We start from the raw sequence: 23,676 nt of genomic DNA, 5'->3' as shown, positions 1-23,676 counted from the left end.
GTTTCTTCCCAGTCCTTGTAGCCCAGCTGGTGCTTTTGACACATCTACAAAACCATCTGCCTCTTCAGTAACCCTTTGCACACAGCCAACAAAGCACTACAGCCAGGTCGTAACAGTAAATCCTCTCACCACCAGAGATGGGGGGAAAAGGGCAGAGAGACCCCGCATAGCTCCAAAGACCTATAAATCCAAGAAGCAGCATTAGCAATGCACAGAAGTTCAAACCTGTCCCACTTGGGTTTCTGCCCAGCCCAGCACTCTGCCAGCCCCCACCAGGCACTGAGTGGTCATATTTGAGCTAGTTTGATGACATTGTGTTTTTACTTACTGCTTGCTTATTCTTCCACCCCCAAAGATATTACTTCTTCCATTCCTGGAAGGACAGATTAGGCAAAGGAATGTGTCCTTTGCTGCTGGCAGCTTGGTTTGGCTGCTGTTTTCTTCTGCTGATGTTTTTAATAAGGGAGGAAATGGCTGTTCATCTCAGGGAGAGCCATTCTGTCATAAGCTGACATTCCCTGGGATTTGTTTTTATTAGCTCAGCTGTGGTGTACAGGCACTGCCAGAGCTGCTCATTGATTTTCCCAGCCTGGATAATATTGGGGCTGCCTGCTCACCCTGCTGTGGTTGCTACCAGTGTTCCTGTAACTCTTTCTGCACAAATCCCTGTCAGCACTCTCTTCCTACTGCTCTCGGCCCTGCTGGAAAAAAAACCAGGTCTTTATACCAAAGCCAGAGACATCTCTTTTCACTGGGCTTTACATTTACTAAATCATAAACGTAAAACATACTTACTATAGAAACCCTGTCACTGAAGTGTGTTGTTTTTTTGTAAGGAACAACTTAGTAAGTTGTTCCTGTGCTAAAAATAATTTGTGTGTCAGCTTGTTCTGTGAAGCAAGTGTAGCTCAGTCGTAACAAGCCTCAGTGTCTTGCATGCTATGCCATGTAGCACCAGTCTGGAGAGCCATGGTGCATTTGGGCAAGGAGTTGTTTGGTTGATGCTGTCGGAAGTTGTCTCCTGGACTGATGTCTGGTAATTCTCATGGTCTCTTCTGGTTGCCCAAGTATTTGGGAAGATCATTGAGAAATAAGAGGTGACTGTTTTCGATACACTGGTGGTCTCAGGAGTATATTGCATGCTTTACAGACCCTAGGGCTTTCATTGTGCTGGAAATGTATTCCTAGGGATCTTCTGGGAATGGCAGATCCCAGAGGGTCGTGATCAGTGGCATGGGGTCCAGTTGGACCTGAGCAGGGAGCTCAGACCAGACAACCCCACTGGTGGTCCCTTCCAACCCTCACCGTGCTATGATTCAGTGGTTAGCATGCACATCTGAGCTGGTTTATCCTCAGCCAAGGAGTTTTGAACAGTGCTGGACAGCCAAAGAGAAAATTTGCTCTTGCATTTTTCTGTGGTTACGAGACCAGGCTTGAAGGCTGAGACCTACATACAAAATTATAGTGTGCCTTGTATCATATTTAACCCTGGAACTCCCTATACCAACTGTGTAAGCCAGGTTATGCTGCTCCTTGTTTGTCACACAGCAATCAGGTGATGGCAAGGAAAACCTCGTGGCATTGGGAGAGGTTACCCCTGTTGCTCCTTTTCGCATATTATTCTGATTGCTGTAATAGTGCAGTAATTTACAGGTTTCAGTCTCCAGCAAAAGGCAAGCTGCCTTTTGTTGTACTTGCTGATGTACAAGCTCTGGATGTGCCTGCCCTGAGGGAGCGGGGCACTGCCATGGGAAGGATGCCAGTGTTCATCAAGTCTTCCCTGATCCATTTGCTCTGCAGTAGCACCTGAACTTGGGCATCCCAAACAGGTTGGAGTGTACCCAGCCTTTAAAATTCAGCTCACTTCTTCTCTTGGACTTTACTAGAAAAGCTACAAATTCATATTTTTTTCCCCTGAGGTGTTTTTAAATTGCTCTTGTTCCCAGTTTATTGTTATTATTCCATTCTCTTTGTTCTTCTGGGAGTTTGTTGAGTTTGGGGAGGGAGTTTGTAATAATGGAGAAGTTGTTTTTATGGTTGTTTCCCAGAACTGCAGGGATGAGTGTTACATACATAAAATCATATTATCTTTACGATTAATATTAAAAAGAAAAGCAGTAAGAGTGATAATAGTAATAATAATGATACGGCAATGAAGCATATTTACTGCTAAGCATGGTGACCTTCTTGGGCAAGCAGCCCTTCCCTGAAGAAGGCAGAGAACCTAGATGGTAGGTTCCCTCTCCAAGAGCAAAACCACCTGTAATTCCTGCATCATGTCTTAAATTCAGCAGAGTTGGAGCTGGGACCTGTGAGAGAAGAAGCCATTAGAGAATTTTCCCTGCACCATGCTAAATTTGTCTTGAGATGGATGAATCTGGCCACATCTGGGTGGGGCGTGTGCATCTGGCCAAAGTCTGCCTGGTTTCTTTCTCCCAGCATCCACCTGCATTAGCTGTTGCCCAGCCCAAGAGCTCTTGGTCCATTCAGCCTGGCAGGCCAATCTAATCAGATGAGGGCTTGTTCAGGGAGATGTTGTCCCGCCATTCCCCTAAAGCCTCAGACAAAAGAAAGAATGATTTGCAAGGTGCAAGGTTTGCATTAACATTTTTTCGCAGAGTTAAGAGGGATGGATGATCTGGAATGACACTGAGATAAAGCAATGCGCAGCTGCCAGGGAAATGATGTGCTTCATCTTGTCAGGTTTCTGGGTGCTGCTGGATGAGCTGGCTGGAATAGGTGTTTCTGTCATGAGCCGCAGAAAGCACACAATGATTTCTTGCCTCCTCATTGGACTTGTGACCTCTAGTTCCTTAGGTATAGTTCCTTAGGTTCTAGTTCCTTGGAAGTAGTTGGAAAGAGATGCAAGGGGGTTTGGGCAAAGGAGCCCTCCATTTCTCCATCTCCAAGTCTTCCTGGAGACAAAACTTCCAACATGGAAGGGATGGAGCAGAGAATCACTCCTCATCTTGCATCATCATTTGATGCCTATCACTCATGCTGGCAAAGCCAAAGAGCCGAAAGGTTTGAGATGTTTCTTGTGTGTGCCGACATAGCAGAGTGTATATCAGGAAAAGCCTGACATTTGATGCAGTTTTATCATTGGCAAGCAGGCAAAGAAAATGAATAAATTAATCACCTTTTCCCTCCATCTGTCATAAGCTTTTATCCCATGGAGAGAAAAATGTTTCCACTTTACCCTGGCTTTTTTAAGTGTGACACTATTGTATTTGCCAGCCTACATAATGCCCAAGTCATTGAAATGCCAGAAATGGTGGAGAATGTGATTACATTTATAACACAACCTGGTGGACCACAAAGCTGGGCTTCGAGCTGCTCTGGTCTTTGTCAAATGCCCCCAGAGATTTCCAGCCAGTCTTTTCCCCAGCTCATTGACTATAATGACTTACATCCAAGCAGTTATCTCACAGCTCACCATGTATTTCTTGTGTTTTATTTACATCTTGTTAAGTAATGATATCTATAACTTTACCACATCTGGTGGAAGCTTGGGGAATTACAGACGAGTTTTACAGCCTGAATAGGGAAGGTAGTGGGATTGCTCTCACCAGGAGGATCTCATCAGATGCCTCCTCTTTCCATGAGGGGCATGCAGTGTTAGCTTAGGAGCAATGCAGCAGTGTTTTGTCAGCAGAGGCAAGGCTCACCTATCCTGACTCTCAGAAAACTTTGGTGCCTAGTTTTGCACTGGCTTTGTTTGCATGGCTTTGAAGTACATCCATGTTAAAAGTTCATCACAGGGAATCAGTCACTTTCCAGGCTGTCTTAAAATCACTGTTCTGTTACAGTTTAAAAGCAAATTCGTGTTAAAAGGTCTGTCTATTTTTTTTCTGGGTAATGTTCTCAGGATCAATCTGACTTCCCAGGAGTTCTAAAATATAACTTCAGGGTTTGAAAAAGAAAAATCAAACTTCCTTTCTCCTTCCCCTGTGGAAAAAGAAAAAAAAAAAAAAAAGCAATCTCTTTCTTTCCAAAGCCTCCAAGCTCATACATCTCTGAACATTTGAGGAGAGTCTTTTTTCACTGTTGGCAAATGGTTGTAATGGACTTGCTGTTGTTGGACATGATGTTGTTAGCATGAAGTGCTTTTTTACACTTGAATCGCTCTTTTCAATGGTTCTGTATACTGAGTGTCCAGGCACTCCTTTGCCATGCTTGTGCAAGATTGAGCTGCACGCAAGACTAGCCCCGGTATCTCAGTATTTTCATCAACAGCATTATGCTTCTGCAAGGTTTTGGGATCTGAGTCTGTTCAGGGCACCTGCAGCTTGCAAGATGCTTTGGAGTCTGTGTTTCAGGTTGCAGCTGTCTTGCTGCAGGGTTCAAGCTTAGGTGCATTTAATCTTTTTGCTGTTGGTGCCTTGTGCCACATACAACCTTACTCTGTGAGCATTAGAAGTCACGCGTCATGCACCTGATGAGATTTTTTTGTTTTACCTTCAGCACAGCGATGCAGTCCACGACCTGCTCCTGGACTTCATCACGTGGGTTGGCATCCTGCTTTCACTGGTCTGCCTCCTGATCTGCATCTTCACCTTCTGCTTCTTCCGTGGGCTGCAGAGCGACCGCAACACGATTCACAAGAACCTGTGCATCAGCCTCTTCGTGGCAGAGCTCCTCTTCCTCATCGGCATCAACCGGACTGACCAGCCGGTAAGAGACAAAGCACTTTCTGCTTCTGTCACAGGCTCTTGTGTTAGTGCATCTGCTGTGTTTGACCAGTGAGAAACATTCCAGCACTGTCTTCATTCCATGCATGAATCCTCACAGGTCTTGGCCCCCGGCTGATAACTGGGACTCACATGCTGATGCCTGCTGTGATTCCAGGGGCTGTATGTGCGTTGCTTGTCAATATGTGTGTGTATGTTTAATAAGCAGGTTGTAAAAATGATCTTATACCATGTACATCTTCAGGTGCTTATTTGCATGATTGTGTACGTGCCTACCTTTGTATCTTTTAGTATCACTTATATATGCTTATACTATTTTAAAACAATTCACACGTATTTCCCAAGTGTAAAAATGTTCTTCCTTTGGAGAGGGAAGATAAGAGCACCCTCATTTTTATTAAGCCTCCAAGTAAGAGTACTCCTGACTGTTGCATTAATTAATCATGGTACAAACACCTTCCCTTGCTCTTTTCAATCCTCACACAGATTGCCTGTGCCGTCTTTGCTGCCCTCCTGCACTTCTTCTTCCTGGCAGCTTTCACCTGGATGTTCCTGGAGGGGGTGCAGCTGTACATCATGCTGGTGGAGGTTTTTGAGAGCGAGCACTCCCGGAGGAAGTATTTCTATTTGGTGGGGTACGGCATGCCTGCGCTGATTGTGGCCGTGTCGGCAGCAGTGGACTACCGGAGCTACGGCACAGACAAAGTGTGAGTGACCTTGGCATTGCTTGGACCTGCTCAGGAGAGGTGGGAGTGGGGGCAACAAATGGACATGAGGAGCCCAGAGGAATTGTTCTGGCAGAGCTCAGCCAGGAGGCATGCCTTGCGTTATCTCTGTGTTTCTTGCAGGACAAATTCCCCACTATGAAATGATTTGCAAAGGTATTTTCTAGGGAAGTCAGTAGAGGAAAATTTTGTCACATCATTACATAATGTCAGCAGAGGTGACTGTCGCTCATGTCAGTTTGGTACTATTTCAGCAAGATCCTCCTTCTCTAACCAAAGAGTATTTCTTATTTGGATGAAAATACTGCTTTCTTCCTCTTTTTTTAAAACTGTTCCATCAAATTAACAGAGCCTGGAGGCAAAATAGGTGGTGACTGTGGAGTGCATTAGGCTCTTTGCAAATCAGAGCAGCTATATAATTTATCATTATGAATATTCTTCAGTGTTTTCAACATTGCTGAAGCTGGTATGAAAGCACAAGTTAGATTATCATGCAACACTGTCAAATGGAAAAGAAGGGGAAGATGGAACTTTTGGTTCTCTTTGCCATCTTTGCTACCATAGGGTTAACAATGTTTTTACTGACCTTTTTTTTTCTTCCCCTGTCAGTCTGCCTTTCCAGTCTCACTGTAACTGAGTTGAGGGCTCAATATGAAGGCATATATAGTAAAGAGCCATTGGTGGTTCTGAAGCTCTTTTTTTGGCATAGATCAAGTCAGGCCATGGCAGCATTTGATTTTCTGTTAGGTTCAACTGCAGATTTTTTGCCTGAAACCTTGTTTGTATATTTGAACCTTTATTTTTTGAAAAAGCAGATCTGTAGAGCAGTGGAACTGCTCATGATCCATTACCATGCCAGCAGGCAGGCTTGGATCCCAGATGGATATTTGTGTGTGTTCCTCCCATGAGTAGGAGAGCAGCGACCTGAATTTGTATAAATGTCACACTTTATGGAAAGGAAATCTCCTACAGATAAGGGTAGGAGGGTGTAAGTTTTTTAGGATCTCTACCAATTTATCCAAAGTAGTTTGACTGACTTTTACAGGCCTAGAGGGCAAAGAATAGGTAACACAACAGCTGATTGCCATTTTTGAAGAAGATTTTCCATCAGTTGCCACCTGCTTCCTGCCCCAACAAGCTCTTCTATTCACTCCCCCTCTTGAGCATTATATAAGCATCTATTAAGTCAGGTATGGAAACAGTTTGCTTTGTCCCTTTAGACAAATTTATTCCTAACTGTGGTGTTCCTGTGGAGGACATAGCTCTTCAGAGTGGCCTACATTGGGCACATTGAACCTCAAACATATTCCAGCAGTCTGGAAAGGACAGCACATCTGCCATTGCTGGAGCACTGTCCTAACCTGTCCAGTTTGCAGTGTAGTACTTTGTGGCTACTTTCCACACTGTTCACCCTTCAGCTTTTGCAAATAGACCTTGGTTGCCAAAATGTTTCCATGGCATGGAAGGTACGGGCAGAAAGTTTGGCTGAAATTCACTGAAGGCAAACACTTCGCTATCTTGGCATTGAAGAGGCAGCAATCCTCTGTGTGTGCCAATAAAATATGTCTCCCTCACCACAACACGAAGTGGTATTTTAAATGATTAAACATGTATATATAATATTTTGCAAATAAATATTTACGGAGATTTGCAAATCTAAAATATTTATTTATAATTTTTAATTCCAGAATGTACAATTTTATCACGTTCTCACAGAGGAAAATAAAAACCATACAATATGTTTTGTATAACTATCATGCTCCATCTGGTTGATGGATGATGATGTATTTTTCAGTATAATGTTATTAGAAGGGTAGAACTGATTAGAATTTGTAGTGAACTATATGCCAGGCATACATAATTTGATTGCAAGAAGTTGCTTGGTTTTGCCGGGTTTTGTAAAACATCCTCTGGAATATATTACTTGCCTCCCTCCATTATTTACTGCATTTGTTTAAGCAGGACTTATGGAGCTGTTAGTGTTATTTGTTTTTTGCCTGGCATTTGGTACCACCATTCATACATCTCAGAATGATTTGCTTAAACACGCAGTGTAGGGTTTTCTTGAGTTCATTTTCCTTTCTAAATCCAACCCTCCTGTGACACATTCCCAGATTACATAGCCAGGAACAGGCAGTTGTTCCTTCCTCTGTTGCTTTACTCATCACTTGGTGCTTGTGATTTTCCTGAAGTGTCCCGTGTCCTATTATTCATATTGGCATTTTAGAGTAGCTGCTTTATAAAGATACTCTTATACACTTAATTAATTCAAGGATAGGGATTGATCCTTTTCCTACTTTATTTTTTTGTTTGTTTGTTTTAGAACAGTTCAAACCCCTTAAATTAGGAGATTAATTTGCTTTTGTGACTAAGCAGCAGCATAGTGATTCCCTTAAAAGATCATCCCTTTCAGGCTAGCTCAAGTGTGCTATCAGAAATAAATGAGAAATGTTGTGTCTCACGTTATTCTGATTTTAACCTCTCAAATGAAGGTGAAAAGCAGGAAACCCCACTGCAGACAGTGTGGTTCCCCCACATTGCCAAAGAGATTCTGGCAGTGCTCTCCTGAACTTCTAAGTTACCATTTCTTACAGGCTGTATCTTCAGCTGCTGGGTCTTAAATGGCCACAGCCCAAGTTTGGCTGCAAAAAGGAAGATACTAGGATCATACTTAAAAAATATCTAAAAGATAAGTAATTTATCTTTTAAACACTTATCCCATGTGTTAACTGACTCCATCCATCACCTTGATGGATATAATGTCAAGGGTCATGGTGGGAAATGCTGCAAAATGCAAAGAAAATAGTTTAGAAAATAGTATTTGCATTTGTAGTTAGTGTTTGAAAATAACTTGCGTCTAAAATTCAGTAAAAGCTCAATTATGGCTTTAGCAGCCTTTGAGAAGACTCATGCTAGAAGCAGGCCATCCCAAATCAGCAGCAAGAAGCTTTTCCATATTTCCATACTTCCCTGGGTTTCATATCAAAGCCTCTCACAAATTGCAGAGGAAAGCAGCTACGCTTTGAGTGGTTCAGTATATTTTAGAAACTTGTAGGTATATTCATTCACTGGTGATCAAATACATCATGTCAGGGATCTCTCTTTTGTTTCTTCCCCCTTCTTCCCCCCTTTTGGAATGCTATAAAGCAGGATATACATGGTAAGCAATCCAGCTGTCAGAAAGCAAAATGAAAGCCCTGTGTATGTACACAGCCTCCAAGTCCATCAGCCAGGCGCCGACATTTCATGCATGTAAATGCTGCTCAGAAAATAGCATCTAACAATGTGGTCTGTCTTGGGTGGCTCCACTGAACTTGTTTTATTTGCAGCGCTGCTGCCAGTATTTGGAGGAGGAAGCGTGAGCTATGTGGATGCTGAACTCCATTAGGCAGAACCTATATTGCACCCTTGAAAGCCATGTCTGGTGCATACGTATCCCATTACTGCACCCAGACAAGGAGGCTGTACAGCCACATGAAACAAACCACTGAGCTCCCATGAACAACATGATATGTTTAGGGCTCTTCAAATTTTATGGTCCAATGGCAGCTAATGATTGTTTATTGGTTATATTTAATGCACACCAGGGATAGTTTAGTATTTGATTTCTCTTCATGCAGAAAATAGAGTAAACTCTTTGTAATCTTTATTACTTGGGCAAAGCTTTAGGTGACTATTGTGAGTTGCCACTGTGGAAAAAGAGGAAATTAAAAAGTAAAGGAGAGCAGTGCCACGGAGCTTGTCACAAGAACTGAATGCATTGGGGTGACTCCTAGGAGAAGCAATGGGGTTTTGAGCAGTATTCCCTACATACAGACATTTCCTGAGAATCCCTTGCCTTGCACTGAGCCCTGAAGGAGCTCGTTTGCTTAATGGCAGCACAGCCTAAACTTGTAATGTGGTAAGTCCACGCTCACAGCGCAGCTGCTCGTGGAGGGTCACAAGTAACTCAGCAGCCCAAGATTAGCAACTCTAGGAAGTGAGTTGCCTGATTGCTTCCTTGTTTGGAGGAGCTCATTTATGCAGCTCATTGTGCGTGTGGGTTTTTGTCTTCTAAGGCAAGAAAAGCTCAGTGTGGTACTTGTCTGATTAGCAATTTACAGCTCCACAACGCAATTGGCGGGATGCCTGTGTTTTGATGTTTTGGTCTTAATTTGCATTTTTAATGAGGTATGACTTAAACAGGTTCAGCATTTCATCTCTTCCTGATGACCACCAAAAACCTCATTTTTGTTTAAGTCCCCCAAGACTGAGTATCATACATGGTTTCATAGAAAGGCAAATTTTCTATTCAAAAAAATAAAAAATGACATTGCATTCTTTGAAGTGTGCAGAGAGGCCTAAAAAAAGCCTTCTCTGTTTTTCACAAGCTGTGATCCAGTTTAGGTGAAGCCATTTCTCCTAGGGCTCCTTTTGCTCCATGCCTTTTGCTCCATACCCCACTTATCCTTATGGCAGGACCTGGTTCCTCTGCTGTTTCTCATCTACAGCATCCTCAGTTGTTTTCTACAAATGAAGAGACAGATATTTTAGGGAAGTGGGGTGGAAAATTTCATTCTTTTTGCTGTCTGAAAAAGGTACCAGTTGCTTTGCTCTTCTTTGCTGAGCCTGGAACAGCTTTTTGCTCATTCTGTATTTCAGCTTTCCCTGGTTTTTCCCATGTCCCAGTCTATATGCATTGAAAACCAGCTGCACCAGATGTAACTGAAGGGTGATCACCATGCTTCAAGAAGTAAAGAGAGGGTTTATGTTTTTTCCTCTTCCCCAGACTTTCCAAGATCCAGGTCACTCCTTATTCTGAAAGAAAACTAAGTTGATGGTGACTAAAATACAGTGTTCCCAACTTCTGGGCAGCAGAGGCTAGGGGTTGTTTTGTATGTTAACTATCAAAAAAAAAAAAAAAAGTTCAAAATATTTTCATTAAAAAAAAAATAAAACCCCCACAACCCTCTGAGTCCTCTCCCACACACCAGCACTCATTATCAGTAGAAAAAAAAGTGATGGGCTGTGTATTCTGTGATTTATATGCAGCAGCTGAGGCATAAGCACCAGTTACTCATTTTTCCTGAGGGGGATGGGGTAGGTATAAAATCTGAAACGCCGTGTAAATATGTGAGCTGCTGCTATGCGGACATCCTTGTTTAGGAATGGGGAGACACTTTTTACAGGGACTTCATTATCCTTGAAACCTCTATTCCTTTGTCAAATCTAGTTGCAATTGGGTGACATTTCAGATGTTATTATGGGTGATACACAGATGTCATGATCACATAAACCTTTTCCTATAGGGAATCAGACTCAAGTAGTTTCGAGTCACTCATGTTGTTCCATTACCAGCTGCATCTAAATCACCTTGAACTTCAGCAGCCACGGAGGAAACAAGATTTCCCAGCAATCGCTCTGAAAGCCTCTGTTTGCCTCTTGCATTAAGATTTTGCTGCTATCATGTGAAGATTCTGGATGAGCAACTGCAGAGGCAGTTCAGGAATGACAGTTACGGAAGTGACAGTATTCAAATTTGTGACAAATAGCCTTATGAATGTGTGTGTGTATATATATCAATACATCTCCAACGCTGATGAGACCTGAAATTTATATGGTCAGGAAGGGAAGTGTAAAGTTTTCTCTGCATATTTGAATTTATTCATATTTTGGCTTCTCTCAGCCACAGAGGTTAGGGGCATGCTTTATTTTCTCGTCAGGCATCTCCTGCTGATCATCTCCCATGGGGCTGCTGGCACAGACCTTTCTGCCTGTTGCAAAGTCCATTGGAAGGGAAAAAACATTAGGCACATACACTAGAGCTGTCATTTGTGAAAACTGCTATCTCCACCACCATGATAAATTCATATATACAGTTCCTGACACTTGCCTAATCATGAAATTCTGTCGGATGTTTAGTATAAGAGTGGTTTTAGGGTTTCTCAGTCCTTTGTGTATAAATGGAACTGTGATTTGCAGCATTGCAAAGACGACAAGATATTATTATTTTAAACATCATGTGAAACTTTCTTGGAATTTACATTTGTCTGTCTTGTAACGAGTCACTTCCATTTTATCTTCCTGTCGCCTGGAATGAACTAGGAATGGAAATGTAATTTCCCAGGGGCTTTAAAAAATGTGGGGAGTATTAAATGCGGTTGAAATTAAGCGATTAATAATTTAGTTTTAGGCCATGAATCAACTTCTTGTGATAGCGCCGACCATATGCAACCCTGGAAACATTAGTGGAAACAAAATACTCAGGAGGTTCAGGGAAATAAAACACTTTAAAGGGGAAGTTGCTGAACCTAATTAAACCTCAGCCTTCTGTTATCCAATTCATGCTTCCTATTTGCACCAAAGTTTCTCTGATGTACTTGCTAGAGAAATGTCATCTCGTCTGAAAGCTGACAGACAGCTTGCATTGCAGCAGAGCTGGAGAGCAGAGAGAGCCCAAAGCAAAGAAGAAGCTCTGTGGATGTTCCTCAGACCCCTTCCTTAAAAAAACCCACAGTTTAATGAGTTTTTCCCACAGATGCAGAAAGCCTTAGCAAATAGGCCTTGTGCCATTTTCTCCCTGCTTCCTCTAGAGGTAATTATCTTACTCCATCAATAGCGCTGTCAGAAATTGGGCACATAATTCAGCATTTAAATGAACAAGCAATGTAATATTTCCTGTCTCCCACCGGCGTGTTTTGCAGCTCACATTCTTCTCTGTCACTCGCTCACTCTTGATGTATGTCCTGGGTGCAGTCCTTGAATGCCTTCTTTCCCCTGTGTTTCATTACAGATGTTGGCTCCGACTTGACACCTACTTCATTTGGAGCTTTATAGGACCGGCGACCTTGATAATTATGGTAAGAACTCCTAATTAACTACTCCATCTCTCAGGTCAAGAAATAAAACTTTTGCTGTCCCTTTTCTCTTTATCTTTAATTTACACAGATTAATTTGAGGAAGGCATGTTCTTCTTTGACCCTACCTGGCATAGCAATTAGACCCTCATTATGAGACGCTCTTGGCACTGCAAAATACTTGATCAAAATGGACCAGGGAGCTTCAGAACAGGCACTTGCAGAGTTTGGTTTCTACCACTGGACATGTAGAAGTGCCAAACTGTTCTGAGGCCGCTCACTGCTCAACCCTTTTTGAATTCCAGAGTGAAGTTTTGCATTGATAATAAAAACAAAAACAAAAACAAAAACAAAAACAAAAAAAAAAAAAAAAAAAAAACCAAAAAAAAAAAAAAAAGAGAAAAGGGAGCGGGGGGGGGGATGAAGAAAAGTCCAAAACTGGAAAAGAAGTTCGATGAGGGTTTTTCCTAACCAGCAGAAGTTGAAACTTGTGTGACTTCATGTTTAGCACATTGCCAGCATATCAGCTAACACAGCAACAAGGTAGAGAACCCAACTTCAGAGACAGCTGGAGTTTTCTTATACTTTAATCGCTACAATATGGCTTAAATAAACCATCCTTTGTTTTGACTAGGCTACAGTTTGGCTAGCACAGAAAACCAGGCACTCTCACTTCAATGCAGACATTGTCTCTGCTTCTTCTACTTCTCCTGCAACTTGGGAGCCATTTCAGCAGCCTTCCACATCAGGAAGGGGGCCATGCCACCAGCTACGACTCTTGGGTTTTTTTTTTTCCCTTAAGCAATTCATTCATAAAAAGATATCTTCCCTTTTTGATTATGTCTCAAATCCTAGACCGGGCCTTTTGGGAAACTCCTTTCCAGGAATTGGCCACCTTGTGAACATTAAGGCATGGAAACACCATCACATCTTTTGCAGAACAAATCAAACCCTTTTTTATTTTTTTTTATTCAACTTTGCATTGTGCTAAGCATCAGTTGTGACTTCCCTGCCCACGTGCCCCGTTTCAATGTGTTCAAAAGGTGTATTCACCAAAAAAAAGGTGCTTTTATGCTTCATTACAATGGGGCTGGCTAAGTAATATGCTGGGAGTGACTTTTCACGACTGTACACGTCTCTGACACAGAGAAGCCCTTACAGCAAGTATTTTTAATTTTCCACAATGCTCTTTGAAGCACTACAGTTGAGGTTAGAACCAGCCTCGTATCAGCAGTACCACAGCTGTGGTAAGGCTATGGCATCACCAGTCCTGTAATCTGCAGACCCGGTCACCTTATAAAATGCTTAGAAATTCTCTGTGATTCAGTCACTATAAAGCTGTACCATGAGCTAATTTCCTACAGTAACCCATCTGTTACAGAGAAGGAGCTGACTTTCTCCCCATCATGTTATGCTGTGTCACATAATCCCTTTTTGTTTTTCTTCCCCCTCCATTACAGCTTAATGTCATCTTCCTTGGGATTGCTCTCTATAAAATGTTTCATCATACTGCCATACTGAAACCTGAATCTGGATGTCTTGACAATATCAAGTAAGTGGTTTTTCTCTGCCTGTTTCTGTCTTTTGCTGTTTATTCCCTCATTCCTCTGAGGTGCGAAACAGGGGAACCAGCTCTGGCAGCAGCAGTGCTAACCAGGGATAATACCTTGGGCTGTGGCACTGCAGAGTGGTTTCTAAAAGATACCAAGTAGCTGCTGATGAAGCACTATACTTGGATTTAGCTGCAATTGTTGGCATTTTCCATTCAATTTTGCATGAAGGAGGCAAAGCTACATTTTCTGTCCTTGAAGCAGCTAGCCTTCTAGTCTACGTAAAGGAAATTGTGCCCAATAATTACCAGCTAATTATTGCAGTCTCTACAGGGAAGGTGTTGAAACTGTTGATTATTACTACTTCTGTGTGCTCTGAGGGCAGCTGCCTTACTTGTTTTCTGTTTGTTTTGGCCCCTGACAGATTCCATGACCCAAATTCTCCCCCAGAGTCTGATATTGCTTTCAGCAAAGTTATCGAGGATTTTTCTGGGGGTGCCCACATCAGTGGGTGGATGTGCTTGCCAGCCAAAGCATGTTTTGCCCTTGTACTGGGTTAGCATCTGAGCCTGGGCATCTTACTGTCTAGCAAGCTGCTCCATTATATTGGTAGAGTATTAGTCTCTGTCAGTGCCTGTTTATTCAACTACCTCTGGCTTTAATTACTCTCTTCAAAAACACAAGCCAGATTTCAGATGCAGTGCATGATAAGATTGGGATCCTGCTAATTAATAAAAACATCTAATGAGCTTCAGGAGGAGGAAATTGCTGGGAGTCAGCGCTTTACTGCTCACCCAGGAATGGAGAGCATGGTGCAACACAGCTTGAAGTGGGTTCTCCTCTCTCATTCGTGGTAGGAAAGGGAGAAGAGGCGTAAGGGGAGCTCGTTAGAAGATGTCTGAATTGCACACTTGCAAGGCAGCTCTCAGCAAGGCAGTTGTTCTTACTGCTGAGCTGCTCTTGCAGATACAGCTTTAATTTAAACCAGGTCAGGGCCCCCCCAAAAACTTTCTCAGCAGGCAAGGCTTGCAGTGCCATTGGTGTGTCACGACCTGGCATGGTCCTTTGGGTGAAGTTTTAGTTTTTTTGGGGCAGCTTCTCCTTTGAGGGTTGGGAGGAAAGGGAGTTGTAGTCTGCACAAATGCAGGAGATCCCAGTGAGCTCAGAAACCCTCAGAGCCCTCGTTCACCCAGGTTGTAGGGAGTCTGCTCTGCAGGGAGCCTCAATTTCTCCTGCCATTGCTCTGCTATAAAATTAAATTAGAGGAGCAATCCCTCCTGGATGTCCAGGATTGATCCCAGAAAGATAGTCTTTTTGTCTTGGATGAGACATTAAAGGCATGGTACATTTAATAACATTTATTAACAGGGCTACTTGTCATGCATTAGTGCTATGGGATTGCTTGCTAAGAACAGTCTCTCTAAGGTTACCCACACAAAATCATCTTACAGTATGACATTTAAATTAAAAACTGGGAAGAAGAAAAACAACAAAACCCTTATAATTAAAGCAGAAATAATAAATGCCTACTGAATAATCTTCTTGAGCTAATATTCAGTATCTTTGTTTAAAATGCCAGGAATTTATACAGCCAGTTGCATCAATTATAATGTCATTGTAAAATATTTTATAGGTTCTTTGGCAGATGAGTGTCTATTCCTGATTTGACTTCATTAAAACGTTTTGAAAACACAAGCAATTAAATTACTTTTAAGTATGTTGCTGATACTCTTCCAAATGCGTTGCTTCATTACAAATTACTTTTTATGCTTGAGAAAATAAGAGCAACATAATATAAACTCAGGAAGACCCCAGGCTCACCCCAGGAAGTTTATCAAACCAAGCATTTCAGAACAGACTTGATTGTAATTTCTGAATACCTAAGCAGGACATCATTAAGTCTCTAAATTCAAGACATGTGTTGTCTCAGTGTTGGATGTGCTTGAGTTAGGAGGAAGTGCAGATTTGTAACAGGGAGGGGAATTCACCTTGGAGGGAGGTTTCCTAGGGAAGAAGAGGCTTGCAATCTTGAGAAAAGTTTTCAGTAAGATCATAGTTGTCTTCTAGAGATGATCATAGTCTTGTTGCAGGTAAGATCATGGTCTTCCTGCACAGTCATTAGCTCTAAGTCAGTTGTAAAACATGGATGTGTTGCAGCAGCTCTGGAATAAAAAGCCACAGAATATTTATTTCCCAGGGGACAACAAAGATCCTATCTGAGCAACCCTCCATGAGTCCACAGGGTTAGTGAAAAGGCACCCAGGTCTCAGAGCCTTGCATCTTGCTGTATCAGTTTATATTTAATAAAACAAACCAAACCGAGGGCCTGCATTGGAGGGCCCCTTGCTGCCATCTGCATGTGACAGCTTTACAGCACATGGAGAGCTGAATGAGAGCTTGTTCTCCCAGCTCATTTCCTAGCATTACTCTATGTTAGGCTGTGGTGAAGCTCTCGCAACATAAATCCTGGGCCTGTTTAACAACAGCAAAATACTTGATTCCCTATGGCAACGTAAAAATAAAGGCCATAAAATATTTTAATAGGCTGTTAATAAGCGCCCCTGCAATCTGGTCCTTGCCTATGTCACTTTAAAGGTTAGAAATACATTATGAAGTATAGAAAATAGAGAGCCAAATAACTCCACTTAAATTAATGAACTTGATAAGGGATCAGGTGTCACCTGGGATACCTTTAATTACTGCACCAACAGAAAAACCATTCAAAGGGCATTGCCTGAACCAGATGTTGTGTGGCTGATAGATTTGTAGGCACTGTGCAAAGTTGTAAAAATAAACTTCCCTAACCTTCAGAAACAGTCCCTGGATTATTGTGCCAGCATGGGAGATTGTGACATTCCTGTGGTGGGGCACTGGTTACCCAGGGGTTACCCAGCAAGAGATTTGATGAGTACAGAGCTGGCTTATTTTTGTCCTTGTTTTCTGGCTTAGCCCAGCATTTCAAGAGAGAAGTAGGGTAACCACATGTGTGGGTCCTTCACCCTGTGCCAGTGGCATCCTCCCTATATGACAGGCTGGTACTGAGCCAATTCAGTGGGTTCTGCCCACTGAGACAGCAAGATTTGTGCTCGAGTCCTAATTTTGAGGCATGTAGCCAGGAAAAAATGTGAGCCTGTGTATGTGGGATATGTTTTTCAGAGCTGCAAGAGCTTTCTGTGCCTGCCACCAATGCCAGGAAGATATTAGCCACCATTTCATAAGAGATACCATCCCCAAAAGTGGCATGCTTTTACCTAGGCCCTTATGGAAAAGTTCTGTTTGATGTCTTCCTTCACTATATTTACACAGAATTTTTAAGGATTCATCCAGAATGGGGATGTCTTCTGCTCTTTAAAGATTTCTTTAGTATGAAGTGACACAGACAAGAATGCCCAAATAGCTGCCTCTTGGGTGGTCTGTGTTGCTTCTCACCATGCCTCCCCAAATACAGGCTGGGGGGGGATTTTCCTTCCCAGCCTTTTACAATGGCTTTTTCTGGGTGCTTGAAGTCCATTGTGGCCATTGCTCTTTCATCTGTGTGTGACTTGTTGGCAAACACAGGTGAGCAGAGATGGGCAGAGAGGAGCTTTGTTTACTCCTGGGGAGCTCTACCCCCATGTCTCACTCCTGGCCCGTATGAGGCTTAAAAGTGGGATGCAAAGGGTGCATAAAAAGGCTCTTGAGCACAAACTAATTTACTGTCAACAAATGTACCCAGGAAGGTGCTGTTTTGGAAGATTGATTCCCCCAGCCTTTACAAGCTTTCAGGGAAGGCACATCTTTCAAGCCAGGGACTACGTAAACTTTTTGGATGGCGAAGGCCTGCTGTGCTGCTTGCACCTGTAGCCTGTGAGGTGGAGGCTGTAGGCATATCAGCGCAGTATTGATGCACGCTTGCTAGCAGATGGCTCCTCATGAGGATGTGTTAGCAGCTGGAATCCTTTAGAGCAGCTGTGAGGCTGTTTTACTGGAGGTTGCTGCTGTGTGGAGTGATTTCTGGAGCCAAGCGGCTCAGAGGCTCTCCTTCGTGCTTTTCCATTGTGCTGGGAAGATGCTGGATGTGCAAAATGTCTCAGATTGTCGCAGACAAGACTACACTGAATCTTTTTCATATTCACATTCCTGTAGGAAGCCTTATGTGACAAAGGAAAATACATTACATTTGAATAGTCCAGCACAGTTCTTCTGTTTTCCATCCATCAACTCCTTTGCAGGTGGTCAGGTGTGCACTGTGGCAGCTTGCACACCAGGTTTCCATGCAACCCATGCCAGATGCTGCAGCACAACAAACCATCCCCATTTCCAGATGCTTAACCACCATTCTCTGTGCAAAACAGGGTTTCAGGCAAAGCCTTTGCATCGCGTGGCACTGCAGTGCTTGTTCTGCAGCCATTTAAATACTGCTCATTCAAATCATCATGGTTATAGGGAAGGGAAAAAAAGAAGAGCTCCACTGGTGGTAATCCAGATGCACTCTTGAGGATATCTAGTGAAATCTGACCTCTTGTCTTTGCTGCAAGCCCTCATTGTGTACTGTGTAGGGCTCATTAGTTAATGACATGGAAAACTGCTTGAAAACTGGGAGGGGAGAAAAGACATTCAGCTAACAAAACGCAAGCCCTACAAGCAAATTAAGAGGGTTCATCAGTAGGGGCCAAGAAGCTGCTGCACCTGAAGTGGACTTTTCCAAATGGCTGGAGGGGAGAGGATCTCTCAGCAGAGACCAGAAGCCATAATTTTCTCTTCCTTACAGACATAACCTTTCCTTTGAAGTTCCCACAGGCATCCATCCCTTCTCTCCCTGGTGCTGCCTGTCTGTGGTTGAGTCTGTTAGTGTTTCCCCAGGCCAGACCAGACTTCCTGACATTCTTCTATGCTGTAGTATGTGGCAACTAGATTTTATTTTGTTTACTTTGGAAGAGCAACACATCAGCTGTAGCTGCCAAGAGCAGTTGCAGACCCACAAGAAAGAAGGCAAAAGGCAAAGGGCTTTGCCAGTTTGTTTCCCTTTTTGTCCCATTTTATTGTGTTATTGTTTCAGTCAGGGTATAGCTTGGGTTGTGCCATGGGCCACCTGCACGCTCTTTAGAAAGCACATGTGGGGACCCCTTCAAAGAGGAGCATGTGAGGCTGTAGTCCTGGGTGTGTTGGAAAAACTCATTTAGTGCAGTAGAAACTCACCTGAAAGTCATCCTGGAAATTTAATTTTCTTTCCTTCAGACAGGGAGGCCCAGGGTCTTAGCTGGGAGCACCTTTTGTTGCCAAAGAGGCACTATTAATTAGGGACCTTGAGATAGTTTAATCCTGGCATTAATCACTGTAGTTGTGCTGCAGTTTTCTTCCTTCTGTGGAAACCTGCTCCCATCTCATCTTCCACAATGGAAGATTAAAAATGAAATTAAATTGAAGATGAAAACCATGAAATTCCCTAGAAAAACATGTTTTTTGTGAGCACACAGGAGATACTGTTTTTAGGCGTTGTGATTGGATTCACAAGAATACATGCTCAGATCCCATTAGTAGGGACAAAGCAAAAATGTCCTGCATTGCAGCCTTCAGAAATCAATCCTCAAATGACTGAAACGAGCCCTCCTCAGCTTGCTGGCTGCCGTGGAAGTTTCAAATGGCCATGGCTAAAGGCACACAGCCCTGAATTAATGACTAAACAAAATTGTATATGTTCTCTCAAGTTTCTGAGTGGAAACAAAATTCACACCGTACTCCTCTGTTTTGTGTTCTTTTTCCATAGAAGTCTCTTGCTCAAAGGCTTGCAAGAAATAAATCTAAGAATGCACAACTTAACAGCCAAAAGTAGGAGCCAAATGTAAAGATTTAACCTTGATTATTACTATATAAAACCTTGCAAAGCTCAGTCTGGGCTCTTTCAGGGAGTCTGGCCCAGGTTGTGGGAGGTGAATGTGGGGAGCACCAGGCACAAAACTGAGAAGCCCCTTTTGAAGATATGCCTCTTTTAAAACTGTTGCCATAGCCCGCTCTCCCCATATGTTGTATGGGTGTAAGTGATTATCTGCTCATTTTCGTGCTTCAGCATATGTATTTTATTTAAAGAGACATGACTAATCCCAGCCCCCAGATTAGCTTGTTGTTTCAGTCCTGTGGGTTTGCTTAAGCCATAAAAAAAAATCCTGAGTTAGGTAGAAAATTGAAAACAAAGGTTAAATAGAACTTCCAAAAATCATCTGCAGAAATGTTTAAATTTAATCCTTGATTCAACACAGCAGTATTGTGCTGGCAGGAGCAGAGGTTTACCAGTCTAGTTTTATTTACTCAGCTGATTGAAATGCAGAAAAAAGTAAACATCCTGGGTTTGGTGCAGTGGGGAATGAGTTAGACTTTTGAAAATGCAAGATTTTTTTTCCTCCTTTGATATGAAGAGCTTACATTACCAATGAAGAGCAATAATTTGTAGCAGGTATGCTTTTACTAATGGAAGATTAATTTGTGCTTTGTTCGACCCATTTTAGAAACAAAACAAAGTAGCTTTTTTCTGTGAAGAATTAAAATCCTCTATTGGTTTCCAGATCTTCCTTGTTTAATCATAAAATGCTCCAACATGGAAATAGTTTGTGATGACAGAGAGTCTGGAACTGAATATTACATTGTGTTCACCCAGAGGACTGGACTTGCAGAACAGCAACACTTTAATCCTTCATTACCTCTGGATTTGTGGTTGCTTGGGAATGCAGAGGGAGGACACGGTACAGTGAGGGGGTCCAGTTCTTGGGAGCTTGCCCAGCACAGCATCTAGGTGCAAAAGGCCCATTCCTTTATCTTCAGAGTTCTCAGATTTGTGCAGTAAGGGCTGAGAGTCTGGCAACATGAACACCCCCTATTAGGAGGTGTTGGAGAGGAAGTTCTCATGCACCCATGTCCTGACTGGACATCACCTATAACTTAAATAAAAAAACCAGTGCCTGTACAGAGTGAGCTCTCTTTAAAAAGATTTTTCATACAGCCCTACTAACAAAATAGAAAGATTAACTGAGTGGGCTGTTCAGGAAGAGGGCGTTGAAAAATCTCTCCTTCCCACCCAGCTGTGCTATATGCAGTATTTTGGACTCCTCTGACTTTTGGGGACAGCAGGCTCAGAGTACAGCAGCTCCAGGGATGGCTTCTGGAAAAGAATCATCCATGGAGAGGATAATCTGATCCTAGGGAACCAAGAGGGCTCCCGAGCCAGTGTTTGAGTCTGGATAAACTTGGATGAGAAGCAAGTGTGTTTAAAGAGTGCTTGGGACATGCAGACAGCACATTCTCTGTCACCAAAAATCTTAAGAGGAGTGTTTTGGAAGGATAAACAAATGATCTGGGCACTTTGGAAGATGAGGAATAGCTTTTTCCTCCTTTGGAAAACCTGCCCCTCTGCAAAGTTCAGATATTAGCCATGGAGTACTGAGCTGGGCATTAGAAACGTCTTCCCTCGTTTTCATTGTCCCAGAGCTCAGGCCATGATCCCTGTGTTTCATGTGGCCTCTAGAGAGAGTACTGTGTCTTCACTGCCTGATGGTCAATGAATCATAGATTTATAGAATATCTTGAGGATCACTGAAGTCCAGCTCCTGGTTCTGCACAGAAGATCACCCAAAAGGCATTTTCCAAAGGCTTTTTGAGCTCTGTCAGGGTTGGTGCTGGTGGTGCATGCCCCACTTCCCTGGGGGAGGCTGTTCCAGTGCCCAAACCCCCTATGGATGAAGAACCTTTTTCTGCTATCCAATGTAAACCTCCCCTGACACAACTTCTGGCCATTCCCTTGGGTGCTGTCAGTGGTCACCACAGAGAAGAGACCACTGTCTCCCTCTCTTCTTCCCATCCTGAAAAAGCTGCAGCTGCAGTTTTGAGGTCTCCCCTCAGCCTGCTCTTTATCAGGCTGAACAAGCCAAGAGTTGTTTCAGATCTCCTTGGATCCTAAGTAAGAAAGCACCCTGCCTTTTAGTCTCCTGGTTAACTCAGTGCTGCTCCTATGTAACCTTCATCTTCCTCTCTGCATGAGCAAACTTGAACAGGCAGCCTAAAGCAAACCCAGAAAAACCACTGCGAGTTGGCACGAAACAAATTATGTACAAGCTTCCTACCAAGAAAAGGTATGGCACGTTTATATTTTGCCCAAGGGCTGAGTTTATGAGCACCTCAGAGGCAGAAACCCTGCCAGTGCTGGAAAAACATCTGAGACTACACTTTTGTCTGCGTGCCTTTTTCCCACAGAGATGTTGATGGCAACATCTGATTTCATTTGTTGCAATCTGCTGCTGTTTGAGTTTTTCACAGGAGGGTTTGGTTGATATCTGATTGTTTTGGTTTGGGGATCTGGTTGTTTACCTGTGTTTTTGTGATGGTCGTGTTAATGTTGAATGGCGATTGTAAAGCACTAATCTTCACGCTGACAGGTGTTGTCCTTTCTGAATCTAAAAAAAAAAAAGAAAAATCAATCAGTGGTTATTGATTTGAGAGAGCGTCCTGGAAGATATTTAATACCTACAGTCCTTCTGTGAACCCATAAATCATGATTATTGTTTTAAAAGGCCATGCATTTTAAGCACTTTGTCAGCAAGCCCTGCTGGTGCTATTTGGATAATACAAATGTGTCTAAAGGCTTTGCTGAATCCATATAGTGTGGAAACAATTAGATATGTGGTTACACATCAGTGTGGCTTGAATAATTGTGCCATGGCTTTGCAAAGTGAGGAGGAAGGAAATAAACAGGGTAAGCAATTCTGAGGGTAATTAATTACTTACAGAAAATGAGATGAACTTAACAGAATTGCTCTTTCCAATTGCAATAATTAAGGACAAGTCTGAGCAAGCAGGACATGACTTCCCTGGGTGAGTTGAGCAGAAAGGGATGATGCTTTGCCTTTGGCAGAAAAGTCTGGCCACTGGTTGCCCCAAATCATAGGCTTAGGCATCACATAGGGCCAAGGAAGGTTTGGCCTCATTTGTCTGAATAATATTTGCAGATCTAGTGGTGGAAATCAAAATGGCTTTCAATATATATAAAATTACCTTTATGCCAGGTAAAGCCTCAACATTTACAGATCTTCAAGGCATGTAAAGGCAGGAGTTTCTCCTGCAAATGAAGCTGTGGTAGGCTCACTGACCCCTGAGATGCTTACAGATGTCTTGAGGAGACTGGCTACCTTCTGTCGGAGACAGTGTAGGAGCCAGAAAGTGAGACTGGTAAATGATGACTTGGAAGGCTGTCTGATGAACACCAGCAGCCTAAGAAAGGAGATTAGGAAGTCATTTGGCTTCATGCCATCAAGGTGGTAACTTTGTCACGAAATGCAAAGGCAAAATCCTTTAAGCACTCTTTTATTGCTTGCTATTGATTTTTCTTGCCATGAAGATGCTCCTTCACTAATTAAGGATGAACCCGTTTGCTTTATGAGGGGAGTGCTGGACTTTCCAACTCCTTCAATAAATCAATCTTTTCTAATCCTTGAAATTTAAAAAAAAAAAAAAGGGAAAGAAAAAGAAAGCAAAACATCCCAACATCCATACTGCTTCATATTGGCAGGCAGTGGGGAGACACAATAGCACACTTTATTTTGTGTTTCCCTCCTGCTTGCCTGCAGGAAACATCTGCCTCTCTGCTTTATTTGCACCATGTTAAAATTAATTCCATGGGTCTTTCTGAATGCTTTGGAGGGGGCACATCATCCATCTGTTTTTATTTGGGTTTCATCACCCCTAACAGCTTCTAACGGTCCTGTATACTCACTTTGGTGTTTTTCCTTGCTATCCAAACAGTTATTTTGGGGCCCAAGGCATCAGTCCATGTGCTTACTGAGCCTTTTCCTGCTATCTATAGACATGGGGAAATACTTGGAATTGTCAAAAGAGTGATAAATTCAAGTTA

At 42.7% G+C, this 23,676-nt stretch overlaps 1 protein-coding gene across 27 annotated transcripts in view; it reads left to right on the top strand.

The window, feature by feature from the left end:
* ADGRL3 (adhesion G protein-coupled receptor L3) overlaps positions 1–23,676 on the top strand; it is a 492,252-nt gene that overhangs the window by 422,932 nt on the left and 45,644 nt on the right. For all 27 annotated transcript variants that reach the window (XM_038134649.1, XM_038134653.1, XM_038134633.1 and 24 more), the window contains 4 exons: positions 4,465–4,674; positions 5,178–5,398; positions 12,189–12,255; positions 13,713–13,804. In XM_038134649.1, the coding sequence (XP_037990577.1) occupies positions 4,465–4,674; positions 5,178–5,398; positions 12,189–12,255; positions 13,713–13,804 (590 nt within the window). The remainder of the gene's footprint in view (positions 1–4,464; positions 4,675–5,177; positions 5,399–12,188; positions 12,256–13,712; positions 13,805–23,676) is intronic.

This window comes from Motacilla alba, chromosome 4, assembly GCF_015832195.1.
Source record: "Motacilla alba alba isolate MOTALB_02 chromosome 4, Motacilla_alba_V1.0_pri, whole genome shotgun sequence".
Taxonomy (NCBI): domain Eukaryota; kingdom Metazoa; phylum Chordata; class Aves; order Passeriformes; family Motacillidae; genus Motacilla; species Motacilla alba.
Note: the sequence above shows the minus strand (reverse complement) of the source record. Positions and strands in the feature narration are given on the sequence as shown.